The 14,049-nt window shown below is 47.0% G+C and overlaps 1 protein-coding gene across 1 annotated transcript in view; it reads right to left on the bottom strand.

The window, feature by feature from the left end:
* LOC138511528 (chondroitin sulfate proteoglycan 4-like) overlaps nucleotides 1–14,049 on the bottom strand; it is a 479,770-nt gene that overhangs the window by 358,736 nt on the left and 106,985 nt on the right. The window contains exons 2-3 of the mRNA XM_069627268.1: nucleotides 8,341–8,504; nucleotides 154–3,717 (exon numbers count right to left, since the gene is read on the bottom strand). Coding sequence (XP_069483369.1) covers nucleotides 154–3,717; nucleotides 8,341–8,504 — 3,728 coding nt within the window. The remainder of the gene's footprint in view (nucleotides 1–153; nucleotides 3,718–8,340; nucleotides 8,505–14,049) is intronic.

A 14,049-nucleotide genomic window follows, 5' to 3' on the forward strand; every position in this document is an offset into this window, starting at 1 on the left:
AATTTACAAGCAGGAGCCAAATATCTCCCCCCAATTTCAAACCCTGTTGTGTCTATCATGTATTCATAAAGAAGCTAGTCACATGATTTCGAAATTTAGAATAAATTGCACAAATAAAATGAATTCTATTGAATATTAACGATAAGGTCTTACCTGGAGACTTTCCTTGTCAATCTTAACTGGCTTTCCTTCTTCCACTAGAAGACTTTTGTTATATAAAACCTTTGGTGGACGCTGATGACTTTCCAAATACATGCGTACATAAACTCCAGCTTCTAGTTGGGTATCTTTAACCTTAACGGTAATGTTAAATTGGTCAACCAGGTGATTGCTGTCATCGTGCCTATAGATAACATCCCCGTGTTTCAAATCTTGATGTGTAAACGAATCAATTGGTACATTTCCTGCAAAGAGCATGCCATATTTAGGCGGCAAATATATATCATAGACAATCTCTTTATCACTTGTAATGTCTTGATTTGTTATGGCACTAAAGTTAGCTATTGACAGAGTTTTTTCTTTTCCTTTTTGCACCAGTAAACCTGTGTTGTTGACAACTCTGACATAAGGATCAGAAGCACTGACTTCCAGAAGAGAAGAGGTGTAATGTTTCCCATCTGTCACAAACAAAACAAATCGCCCATAGTCGGCACCACGGTGAATGAACAAGACTTTCCTTTGCTCCAAGTCACCTTGACTAAACTGGTAAAGTTTGTGCGCAGTATCATTTACTAGAACCAAATCCCCATTGGGAATTCCACGTCTAGTGTACAACAGCAGTCCATCATCAAAATCAATGTCTGGATCATGATAGCAAAGATCTTCAGTCGTCAATAATCTTTGCCCGTTTTTAACAACATGAAATACTTTATCGACCAGGCGTATTGGCTTCTCATCGTTCTTCAGTTCAATGGAAATGTTAAACACAATTTCTGCCGACACAACTTCATTGTCAAGGTTGCTAACTAAGGTCTCTACCAATTTCTCAGAAGTTGCAACAGCATGAAACTCGTCAGACACAGTCTCGGAGTCGTCATGGACATACATAATATGTTGGCTTATTATATCTTGGTTGGTAAAAGCAGTGATGTTGTCGTTACTGGACTGCGAATCTGAGAAATTAATAAACCGCAACTTTCCATGACGGGGACTTTTTTTAACTTTATAAGAAAATACTTTGTTGTTTAGAGTCTGAACAAAGAGTTCATTTTGGGTTATGAGTTTTCCTTCGCCTTCTGCAGTAAGCAGGCCGTTGTTCGTTATAATGATACTGTTTAGATCGGCCTTCAGCGTTATTTGAAAACTATGAGACTTTGACTCTGCATATTTGGTGAAAATTGAAAAGCGGAATGAATCTTCAGTGTCCTTGAGGGGTTTCTCCGCTAATTCATATTCAACTTTATGATCAGTGAGATCTTTTTGGCTAAATGTGTTGTTTTTCCTAAGAACTTTATTGTCAAGATAGAGACTGGCTTTCTGGGGGATGGATGACAACCTGTAAAAGAGTTCACTTTCAGGCAAGTCTATGCCCTCTGCCACGGAGTAAAGGCTGTCACTGCTTAGGGGCTTCCTTTTCATTTTGTTCATGTCAAGCGGCTGATTCTTTACTATTTTATACTTTAGCCATTTCACTGAAATTGGAAATAGGAGCTCATCGCTGCTTATGCTGCCTATGCTCACTTTAAATTTAAACTGATCCGTTATGTTCTTTAGCTGCATTTCTTTGAAAGTGCCTGCATATCTCACACGTTTGCGTTCCAAGGAACGTTGAGAAAACGTATGTACTTGCTTCCATTCACTGCCAGAATGCTGCCTTTGGATTTGACCGAATTTTGGAGGTTCAGTGATGTCATATCGAATCTCCACCTCTTGTTTTACGGCGTTTGTTTGCACAGCCAGGTGGCTTTGCGTGATCAAAGCAGAATCCCCTTGGAGAACTTCCAGGCCAGTATTATTAACTACTTGATAATCCAGCGGCACAGCCATAATACGCAGCACCACTGTGTTACTGACTAGCTCACCATCACTTGCTCTCAACACAAGCCTCGAGTTCCGCACTCCATTGTGGACATAAACAACATTTCCTTCTTCCAAGTCTGAATAGGAGAAGGATTTTATCACCTTCTCAGGATCCCTGGAGTTCTCTAAATATCCAGCATCAGCATTAAGATTACCAAGCACTGAAAAAGTGAGGGTCAAACGGTCTGTATCTAGATCAATAACCTTTATCAGCTCTGTGGAGAGGCGCTTCTTCGAGTTCTCTAATAAAACAAACAGATTTCCCTCGGGGAGGGCAAGCTCTGGAGGATCATTGGTTGGCGTGACAGTGATGTTGAAAGTGTACTGCTCACTCCCTTGTAAATACGCAGGCATTGGTTTCTTACTGCTAGTAAGAACTGAGAACATAAATTGATCATGTGGGGCTTCCGAGCCATCGTGCACGTACAGAACTTTCCCGCGCCACAAATCTAACATAGTGAACGTATTCTTCACCTGATCTGGCCCAATGTCCAGCTTCAACTCACCATGCTCGGGCTGTTGTACTATCTTAAAGATCACTTGCGACTGACGAATGCCCAACTCTTTAAATTCCAGGTTGACTTTCATGTGTTTAGATTCCAAGGTTGCCCGTCCACCTTCTGCAACCACTAGATCAGTCAGAACTAAGAAATGGACTTTGGCAATAGGCCGTGGCAGTGTGACTGCACGTGGTGTGGTCAATATATGAGCTACAGTTTTTACTGGCGTCTTCTCCGTTGTAATTGTCATTATGGTACTCAACACCGTTTCAGTTGTGCAACCAGGTGAAATATCTTTTGTGACTAAGACATTTACCAACGCTTTCGTTTCCGAATTAGCTTTCAGGTCCTTTAGGCACCCCTTGAATGAACCTCCTCTAGCACTCTTTCCAGACATTGAGGCCAGGCCTAACTTTATCACTTCGGTACGCGTGCTGTCGTCCACCCCGCCTACAAAGAGGGGTCCCTTGAGAGGTAGCACCTTGCTTTGAGAAGGCAGAGTGGTTTTTAATGTCTCTTCGTCGACAGTAAGCAGCAGATGTCTTGGAGTGAATTTAACCATGACCGAATGCCACTTATTGTTATTAACTGAACTAAGTGATGAAAGCTGAGTTTTTGTTCCACTCTTTCCAATGTGAGCCTTAACAAGGCCACCTGCTATCTCCACGGCGATGAAATCCCCCGCTCTCCCAGAATTGTAAAGAAGCAGGCCTCGCTCTGCTGTTGTCTGCAATAAGCATTGCCAGTGACCTTCCTCTTTTGTGTTCCAGAAAGGGAAAGACATATAGGACTTAGAACTGAAAAAACTAATGGGCTCGTCTTCCGTGGCAAAAAATTCATCACTGCATCCAAGTGACACTTCATGAACATTTTTAAAGCCTGGGTATGGTCTCAAGGACGTCAGAAGGTCATGCTCATTGAAGAACACATCGTCAATGCATCCTCTGAAGTGTGATGGTACCCCTTTCAGGTAAGGAGCATCCAAACCACCCTTACCACCAACATAGAGGCCATGCTGAAGGTTGAACGTGTGCAGTTCTCCTGGCAACTTGCCACTGGTTTTAGAATGCGAGTCCACTGTGAGCGTGACGTTGTCTTTGACATGATGAAGCTCCACCTTGTGCCAGGCCAGATCATTCAGTCGAGACTTCTTCTCAGAGCGCAGCACCTTCTCACCAGCTCCAAAGTTCAGCTTCACCTGAAAAGGACAGAATTTCCATTAGCAGGCTTGCATTTCACATGGCCGTCTTCTTTTATTGAATAACAGGGCCTTTGAACTTAAATACATATGCAAGCACAATATATCACTTTGTTGTTTTGTCGTTGCAAACAGGCACAATTTGAAACTTGATGTTGATGTGAAAGGTAATGTTTTATGAAATAAGCATTAATACACAAAGGCGCGCATTACGAGATTGTTTTTTTCACCACCGGTAACGCCACCAAACTCAGTTACTTCATGCAGTAACAATCATTTACCAGACTATCAGAACTAGGAGTCTGTGAGAATGTGGGCCATACTCTTGCACTAAGATTGGAAGTCAACGAAATTGATCTACGAGGAGTCTTACATAAGAACTAGGGGGTGGGCAAACATTTCCACCGGTGGAAAAGAATTGCTGTTGAAATGCACGGTGGCGTGGGATCATTTCAGTCAATGAAAAGGCCAGACTTTTTTGTGCACCCTAATTGGCTGAAATATTAGCCATTTCAGCCAATCAGTAAGAATGAAAAAAGTCAGCCTTCTAACTGGACAAATGTTTCATGTGCTTGGCACTAGTGGCATTCACAGCGTTTTGGATTGGCTGAAATTCCGGCCCCAAAGGAGGGGACAAAGATGGCAAAAATTATTCTGCACTGCAGGCGGAATGGCAAAGGGTCTGATTTATCTCCCAAGCCCCCATTTTGCTCCACGAAACAAAATGGGCCATTTTGCCCATGCCTGGGAACCATCCACAATGAGAGGCATGAGTCTTACACTAAGATTAGATGTAATGAACATTAAGGAGGCATCATTCTTACATTAGGACTCAGTGTAATTAACATAGTGAGGCATGATTTTTAAGAAGGGGGGGTCACTGGGAACGAGAAGAGAGGATTCTTACACTAGTATGAGGGGTTGCTATTCACATAGATAGAAGCATCTTAATATCAAAGATAAAGTAAAACAATCCAGCGGCAAGGAACCCCTAAACGAGAGCAAGCAGAAAAGCTCAGCTCAAAAAAGGACCTTCTTCCTTCTCATGAAATCAATTAATTCCCCCATTGAATTTCACGGGATCGGGATTGGTGGAATTCGAAACCAGCAATCTTTTTGCCACGGTTTTTGTTAATTGTTGCCCAAAAGAAGTAACCCCATTGTAATCCGGGAAATAAATTTGGCCCTGTGTTTAAATTGGGCCCTGATAAACGAATTTCCATTTGCCACTGTATTTTCTCTTTGCATCTGTCATCCTGAACAAAACCGATTTGCCTTGTGTCAGCTACCCCCTTTTCCAGAGCCTACCTGTCATTTGCAGCCTCAGTAGAAAACTAATTCCATCTGCATTTTCTTTTCCATTAAAATTAAGCTTAGCATCCCAAAAAACGATTTTCCGTTTTTGTTCCTCTTTTCCTATTGTGTGGTCAAAACGATTTTTCATTTGCATTCCCTTTCCATTGCACGTGTGGTATATTTTAAACATCGATTCTCTCCTTGTGTGCTGATTAGTATTCCCTAAAAGCTCTGCCTGTCTTTCTAAACATGAGCAAGCACATTCCCTGTTTTGCCATGTCTATCCCTTAGCAGTTGTGAGAAATAATAGAAAACCCCATTCTTCCATTGCTGCTCCAAAAATGGATTTCCCCATATTTGCTGGCACCCCGTATTCTTTCTGTGGGCACCACACCAAAAACGATTTGTCCCCTGCATTCCTACTCCCTGCCACTGCCTTCATTCCAAGGAAACAAGTCCAATTGATGTTTGGGGGTTGAGTGTCACAGGGAAAGTGCTTAACCTTCATGCAATCATTTCAGGTTGAATTGCTTTGGTCTTGCTTTGTCATTAAAAGGAGGAATTAAGTGTGATAGTATATCGTAGCCTGGTTGTTTTGTAGAGATTATTGCATTTTGTGTTGCCAACATTGGTGGCTGTTGTAATTGGTTGATTTTCCTTTTTCATGAGATAATAATGTATAAATATCTTATTGATGCACACCGGCCTAGTTCCTAGTCCATTGTGACGCGGGGTGTTTATGGAGGTTGGATGCGAGTCGGGTTGGGGGCCTACTCAACAAGAATCCGTAGTATACTAAAAAAAATAAAGAAGCGTTTTATTGTGCGCCACATTCATTTCAGGGGAGGGGTTCCCTGGCTTGCGTGTGCCGTGTAATAAACTGTGACAAAGTGGTGCTAACTATAAATCCATTTGGTGGTATTTGAGAGGATTTTCCTCTGAAATACCTCCAAACTCGTAATGAGGCCCATTGATAGATCATGATCTTGTCTATTACTTGATAAACTGAATTTCATTCACATTCATATAAAATATAGCATCTGGTTTGTCGGCATTGCAAAACTATTATGCTTCCAGGGAGAACGGTGCACAAAGGTAACACTGCATGCATTGCCAGTGAAGGGAAAGAGTGTACAAATTCCCTGTTTGAATGGCCAGCTCAAAGGCATTTTATACTTGTAATCGGGGTACAGCATTGCAAGGTGAAAGGTGAAAGGTAAAAGGCTCACACAAAAGTCGCACGCCCAGTTTGGGAATGAAGGGGCGTCCACGATGCGCCCGAATGTGTGGCACTTCTCAACATTATCGACAAGTATACATATAAAACCCTAATAAAATACTAGAACAAAACAGCAATGAAACATGAGATGTGTTGCATCCAGTCCTCCTGTTAGAGAAATGAAATAATGTCAATCCATATTTTAACCAATGCACAATAAATGCGTATGCACAGAAACTGGTGTAGGAGAAGTAGAAGTTGAAAGCAGGCGGAGACATGTGTTCTAATTCCGGCATCTACACAGGATCCCAAATCTTTTGGTCCTGGCCAAATCATTGTATCCCTTTTGTGAATTAAGCCACGTGTGTGCCAAAATAGAGAATGCTTATAATAGGGACTACTAGGAAGTGCTACAAGACATACCTTTTGTAGTGTGCTATGCCCCGTATTTACAGCCACATTGAAAACTGATGAAGCAGGAAGCCTGGGCTCAAATGCCAGCTTCCCCATTTAGAAAAACTATGTGATCATGGGCAAATCACTTTATCTCAGTGTGTCTTATATCTGCCCAGTGCTAAAAGTGGCACCAATGCCATCTCCTGGAATCAGTGTCTATTGTGCTATGCTAAAGTCGTCTGATTCACTTGAAGGCCACCCTCTAGAGGACCTCACTCCCCCAAACACCACATCTTTTTCATCCCATTTAATGCACTGTCGACACATACAAACGATTGGGCCTCATTACGAGTATGGCGGTAAGGCAACAACGGCAGCCGATATCGCTACCGGCACCGTTGATACCATACCGCCATACTAGGGGTTCTGCTCGCGGTTGCCCTTGCAGCCACCAGGTCTGACCTGGTGGGCTCGGCACCCGCGCAAGGGGAATTACCGGGTCCGCCGAGGTCGGAATGACCCGGTGATTCCCCTTTCGCGGGTGCTGGACCCAGATGCGAGTTTGCCAGCAAGGCTACCTCCAACCTTGTAATGAGGCCCAAAATGTCTTTATTGTGCTGCGGTATACAGTGATGAGTGTTCTTAAAAAAAAACAGATGTATGAATAAAACAAGGGATTTTTGTAAAGTAATAAGATTTGGAGGTATATTGATACACGCTGTCTTTTGAGTCTTCGGTTGTGGTTTGTTGATTGTATAAAAATCTGTATAAAAATGTTTCTAGAGCAGATTGTTTGAGAAAAGATTAAATGATAAGCAACGTGCGCAAATCCTCGGCGGAAGGGATGTTCAGCATCTGCTCTCCCAAGCTACAGTGAATGAGAACCTGGACACAGGAGACCGAAACCTGCCTCATTGGTTCAGCACCTGAGCGTTTGCTGCCAATACCCTGAACATGTTGCGAGGGATCGATAGCAATACCCGACGAATGGGGCGATAACTCGGCACAGAATGAAAATTCCTGGCTATTAATGAACTGCCTAGATGGGAGAGTACCTGGTCAGAGGAGGACAATTCTCACAAATAGTCCAATGACCTACATATATCATGAAGTAATACCTGCCAACGAATCCGAGTGATTTGCCTGCGGCTGAAAATACCGCGGGCAAATCTTTCACATGGGAAAGGTGCGAGCCACCAAATGTTTGCACCTTTCTCATGCGAACACACATATATTCTCACACCCACACAACACACCCACAACACACCCATAAAACACCCCCCACGCACACCCTCAGCATAAACAATCCCCACTTACCTTCTTCTTCACTCTGGTTCCCTGCAGCGCCAGTTCCCTTTCACTTCCGTGATCGGGAACCGGCGCTGCAGGGTCCTTTTCTTTTTTTTTGTATGGAAGGCTGTGGGGGTGTCCCCGGCAGCTTCGCTCACTATACCATAAAGTATAGTGAGCGGGGCCATGCGGGGGACACCCCAGCAGACGCCGTTTTTCTTTTCAATGCTACAACCAAAGGTTCGAACTTTTGGTGTTCAAACCTTTGGTGGTAGCATTTTTAAAACTTTTGGTCAATGCAACCATTTTTTTTTTTAGATAATTTCAACCTAAACCCCTGCCAACAACAAAACATGCCACTATAAAAAAGCTGAAACAAGAAACAACTGCCTTCGCCAGGGGCTCTTTTGCAGATTGTGTACCTGCACGTATCCGGAATGCAGCTCCACCAAACAGTAGTCCTCTTGACCGGCCGCTAAAAAGATTAACCCATTCGGCTTGCTGGTGCGGAAACGCAGCTGCAGTGACGTTTTCGAAGAGGATTCCACAAGTTTTAACTCCACGTAGCTTTCACCATAAAAAGATGCTGCAATACAGCAAAATAAAGGTTAAATCAACAAGCAAACGTCATGCGAATAATACAGTCAGATATAAGGATACTGATGGAAGAGAAGGATTGTATTGGGAGGTGCAGTTTAAAACTGATAGCAATTTGTGTATTTGAATGCTGAATGCATTTTGCAAAATTATGCATAATTAAATAGCGTCAACCTGCTATCGTCTAATGTGATGTCATGCACACATTATGCAGCTGGCGTGAGTGCAATGATAAATGTGCTTAACAAAATACTTATCCCTGGAGAATATTGCATCTATAGCCCAAAACGCATGTAGGTTGAAATGAACATGCAGACTTATGTGTAATGTGACAGGCTCAGGATGAGGTCAAATTATACATTTTACTGGAGAAGGTTATATCTCTGGCCCAGAAATATATTGAAATCTATGCAGACCTATATTTACAGTGCACACACATTTGTAGTGAAAGTAGCGCCCTCGTGTGGAGTATAATTAACACACACTTGTCCATAGAAAGCTGCACACTGAGATGTATTTAAAGCAGCACACATACACATACACACTGAAAGTTATCTGCACACGTTCTCCTGAAACTGCAAATAGATATTCGGAGAACACCACACACTTGTGTTCAGAGGCATGAAATCCCTGAGAATATTACTTTTTCAATTCAAACCTGCAGGAGCCAAATTAAGCTGGCCACTGTCAACATTTAAATGCCATGCACATTGCCTTTACATTGAGTGCAACATAATTGCACAGGGGGGGCCAAATTGAATGAAATTGCAATTTAATGTTATTTGTTCAAGTCAAGTAACTTTCTCTGATACCATACTAGTTTTGACACCGGAGAAAATGTGATGTTGTAAACACACTTGCCTATTGTTAAAATGCTATCATTAAAGTCAGACGTGTCGCTGAGAAATAAGCAATTACTGAGACAGTATTTTGAATGCTTTCAGGATAATTCGTAGGATTCAGCAAACAAGTGGTGCACGCGGCTGTGCGTGTGCAAAAATCCATTTCCACGCACAGCGTATTCATGGATTTTAGCTTCCAAAACCAGCCGTGGCGCAGAGTGGCGCAGCGACCCTGCAGCAGCGCCAGTTACGCCCCCAAGCCCTCCCCGTGCGCCATGCACAGCACACAAATCCCGTACATGGCGCACAGGCCCCCAACCACGAAAAGGCCTGTAAAACTCCCCGCGCACCCCTCCGAATACACGTACCCCGCTGCACGGGGAGTCTCACACGCGATTGGAGCGTGGTACGTGTATTTCGTGGGTGCGCTGAAAGTTTCACACGCGATGGAGCAGGGTACGTGTATAACTGGAGTTTGCGGGAAGTTTCACACGCAAGAGGCCGTGTGCGAGTGGGGTACGTGCATTACTGGAGTGCGCGGGAAGTTTCATACGCGATTGGCCCAGTGCGAGCGGGGTACATGTATTACGGGGGTGCGCGGGAAGTTTCACAAGTGATTACGCTGTCAGAGCGGGGTACGTTTATCCAGTGGAGTGCTGTGGAGTCCCACACGTGAATTAGCACTGTAGGTTCTCCCAGGTGTCCCCTCTACCCACTCCACGGCCCCTGCAGGCAGCCCACACCACAGGGGACAACCCTGCACCCCTGGTCATGTGCCGCAGCCAGTCCATCCACCATGGGCATGCCCCCCAGCCAGCCCACATGTCACCTTGCACTAGTGATCACCAACTCATGTCCCCCAGCATCCCCACCCCCCAGCAGTCAGGGGCACCTGCCAGCAGGCCCCCACCCATGTCCACCAGCACCCCCCACCCCCCAGCAGTCAGGGGCACCTGCCGGCAGGCCCCCACTCATGTCCCCCAGCACCCCCAGCAATCAGGGGCACCTGCCAGCAGTCCCCCACTCATGTCCCCCAGCACCCCCACCCCCCAGCAGTCAGGGGCACCTGCCAGCAGGCCCCCACTCATGTCCCCCAGCACCCCCACCCCACAGCAGTCAGGGGCACCTGCCAGCAGGCCCCCACTCATGTCGCACTCATGTCCACCAGCACCCCCACCCCCAGCAGTCAGGGGCACCTGCCAGCAGGCCCCCACTCATGTCCCCCCTACATGAATTACAGATGCACAATCATGTCCCACTCTTACACCAAAATACCACAGCACGCCACCCCATTCTTGAGACGCAATGATTTCCCAATCCACCCCACACTGACATGCCTATCTCAAGACACAAACCAATAGTCAACTATGTACATCAACACATGTCCGTCACACCCACACGCTGGTTGGCATTGATTGTGTAAACCCACATTTTCACATGCATCAACTCAATGAGCGAATCCCACACATGGAACTAAAATATGAAAATGTATTCTGTACAAAAAAAAAAAATCAATGACATGAAAGCATAAAAAACAGCAAACATGAAATGAAAAGCATGTGCAAAAGATGAGTAAATGAAAAGTATAACCAATCCAAACAAATCCGAAAGAAAAATAGTCCAAACTCTCCCTCCAACAACGCAAATCCAAAGGAAACATAAAAAGAAAAATCCATTGATCCATGGTGAAATCAAATGAAAAAGGTCAAAATAATCCATTGTCCAACTATGTATAAACCATTGTCAAGGTTCCATGAGCCCAACGAAAGAAATGAACCCTACCTGAATGAACTACCTAATAAAAAATCTATATACAAATGTGTGTGGCATAGTCCATTCACCACAGGAAAGGGAAACCTAACTCTAAAAACTATTTACAATGGCAGCGGGCTAGTCCGACGGCTCACTTTTTTATGTCCCGGGCCAGGGCATCATCGAACTCCCGCTCAATGTCCTGGAGGCGGTCCTCTTCCATGGCCCCGAGGGTTCGCAGGGATGACGACATGTTCACCTCCAACTCCCTGCTAATTGCCTCGAGGCACTCGGCCCGCCTCAGTGCCCTCCGCATGGAGTTCTCCGCCCTGACCATTGTGAGCCATGCCTCTTCCGCCCGCTGCCGCTCCACATCTATGGCGTGGCCCAACCGCTGCCACACGGAAGACACTTGAAATCCTGGGTCCTCCTGCCCTCTGGCCGATGCCTGCCCCTCCGATGTTGAAGGCCCTGAGCCATCATTGCTGCCACCATGTTGCTGCTGCTGCTGTGCCTGTGCCTGTGCCTTGGCTCTTGCTGCCTGCACGTCCTCCTCCGGCTGGAGTGCAGTTGTTGTGGTGGCCCTGCTGGACGTCCGACTCTCGACTGTGGCAGGGATGTGTCCTCCACCAGCCTGGCCGCTGGGTCAGAGGCAGCTCCACAGGGTACCCAGGTTATGCATGGGTGGGAAGATGGCATGGAGGACGACTGGCGCGTAGGGGGTTCAGGTGAGGAGGGGGGGGTCGCAAGAAGGTCCAGCACACAGAGGAATCCAGCACCGGTGACCCGTCCCAGCAGGTCAACGTGGTCAAAGAGGCATCCGAGATGACGTGCAGTCTCTTCACGAAAAGACCGCAGGTCACCTCGCATGCCCTGTTGACGCAACGCTATCCCGGCCAGGACCGGCTCAACACGGTCCCGGATAGCCACGTCCTCAGGGAGAGGAAGGCCAGTTGTTGTGTGCTCATCCCCTCCCTGAAAACGGGTCTGGATGTAGGCACCCCTGCTGGTGCCAGATGATGCAGTGACAGGATCAGTGACAGGATTGCACACAGGCACCTCCGCGGCGGCCTGTGCTGCCTCCTGTCCCTGCCCTCCTGTCCCTAGCCCTGCACTGCACCACTAGCACCAGTGGAATCCCCACCTCCAGACCCCGTGTGTGTCCCTTCCGCAGCCTCCTCCTCCACCAAACCCCTCACCAAACTGGATGACTCCGTGCCATCTTCCTCCGTTGGACCCTGTGGGGTCTCAGCTGCCCCTTCTGCTGCCGAGGAGTCCACTTCCGACCTCTGCCTCTTGGACCTACCCTCGGCAGCTGCGGCCTGGGACGTGGCACCAGACTCCTCACTCCCCGATGAGATGACAATCTGGGAGCATCTCCGGCTGGTGGTGCGATCCCTGCCGCTGTGCTCCACAGCACCCTCTCTGCCCTCTTCATCATTTGACGCTGCAGACAGGGAGAGATAAAACACAGGCATCAGAGCACTGTACAATGGACTGATATACACATGGCAGTGTCAAACTTCAGACATGGCATCACACTCCACGACACACATGTCATTTCAACTCACACACATGAGCATTTACACAGCAATATTGCACCATCCATACACATACAACAGCATGAACAGCCGAAGGTGAGCCTGACATCACATGAAACACAGGGAGTGCACTAGACATGTACACACGCCACCACACTTACATGCATGTCTACATCTCCTCCAACTGTCACAGTGATGCGATCGCCATACATGTCACATCTGGCATTCAGCCTTCTACATATCAGTGTCACATGCATCCATGTTGCATCACAGTTGCACACTTGTCAAATACACACACATGCACACAGTACAGATACACGCAGCAGGAACCACCATCCATGTGTGACACCACAACCATGCCAATATACATACACAGAAAATCAAACGTGTGCTCCCACACCTGCATTTGCACAGCATGCTTACCAACACATACTCCCTCGATGTGTCTCACACCTAAGAGGACTCACATGTGGCAGCCTCACGCCCCTGTTCATACACATCCCTACATGGCCCTACGAAAACACATGTGCAACCCGCACACCACTGGCACACCACCACATGCACAGCGTCCAATCAGTATGCATGTACACTTACTGCTCGACTCCAGGCAGGTCTGCCTCTCAAGGACCTGGACGTGGAGATCTGGGCATATGTGTTCCAGGACCCTCATTTGGTGGTCGGACAGGTGGCCCCGGCGCCCCTTGGCATCCGCTGCCTTCAAGAGGCGCCGGGCCTTGTTGAGGGTCCTGGACCTGAAGTCCTCCCATTGCTTCTTGACATGTTGTAAGTCGCGGACTGCCACCCCCTCCGCGTTGATGGCAGTCACGATGTCCATCCAGATCCTGGTCCATCCTTCATTGACAGCGCGCAAACTTCCAAAGAGGGCATCATACTGTCCCAGGACTTGCTCCACCAGGACACCAACTTCCCTGGCACTGAAGCTGGTGGCCCTCTGCCTCTCTGGCTGGGGGTTGCCAGTGGTGCCAGATGGTGTTGTGCCCGACATGGCAACCCCAGAGGCAGGAGTAGGTGGGCAACTGGGTCCTTGGGCTGGGCTGTGGAGCAATGGTATCCCAGTCGGGAGTCTTCGGTTCCAGCAGGGGTGGTCACAGCAACTGCACCCCTGGCTGACGTGCAGGCAGCAAATAGCAGGGCACGTGGGCAGCAGGCAGTCAGGCAGCAGCAGATGGCAGGTGGGAGCGTGCTCGGGGCTCTGGGGGGCAGTAATTCGGCCTTCTGGGCAGGAGCGTGGTCTTCCGTGTGCTGTTGCGTGGCTAGTTTGATACGGAGTGATTTGGCACGTGAAAATCTTGCACATCAGTGTGTAATTCGAGGAAAGGCCCTTCGCGCGTCAGCACACGTACGCGGTTTCATTGTACTAAAGGCCCTTAGCGCGTAT

This window comes from Ambystoma mexicanum, chromosome 6p, assembly GCF_040938575.1.
Source record: "Ambystoma mexicanum isolate Mex_15411 chromosome 6p, UKY_AmexF1_1, whole genome shotgun sequence".
NCBI lineage: Eukaryota > Metazoa > Chordata > Amphibia > Caudata > Ambystomatidae > Ambystoma > Ambystoma mexicanum.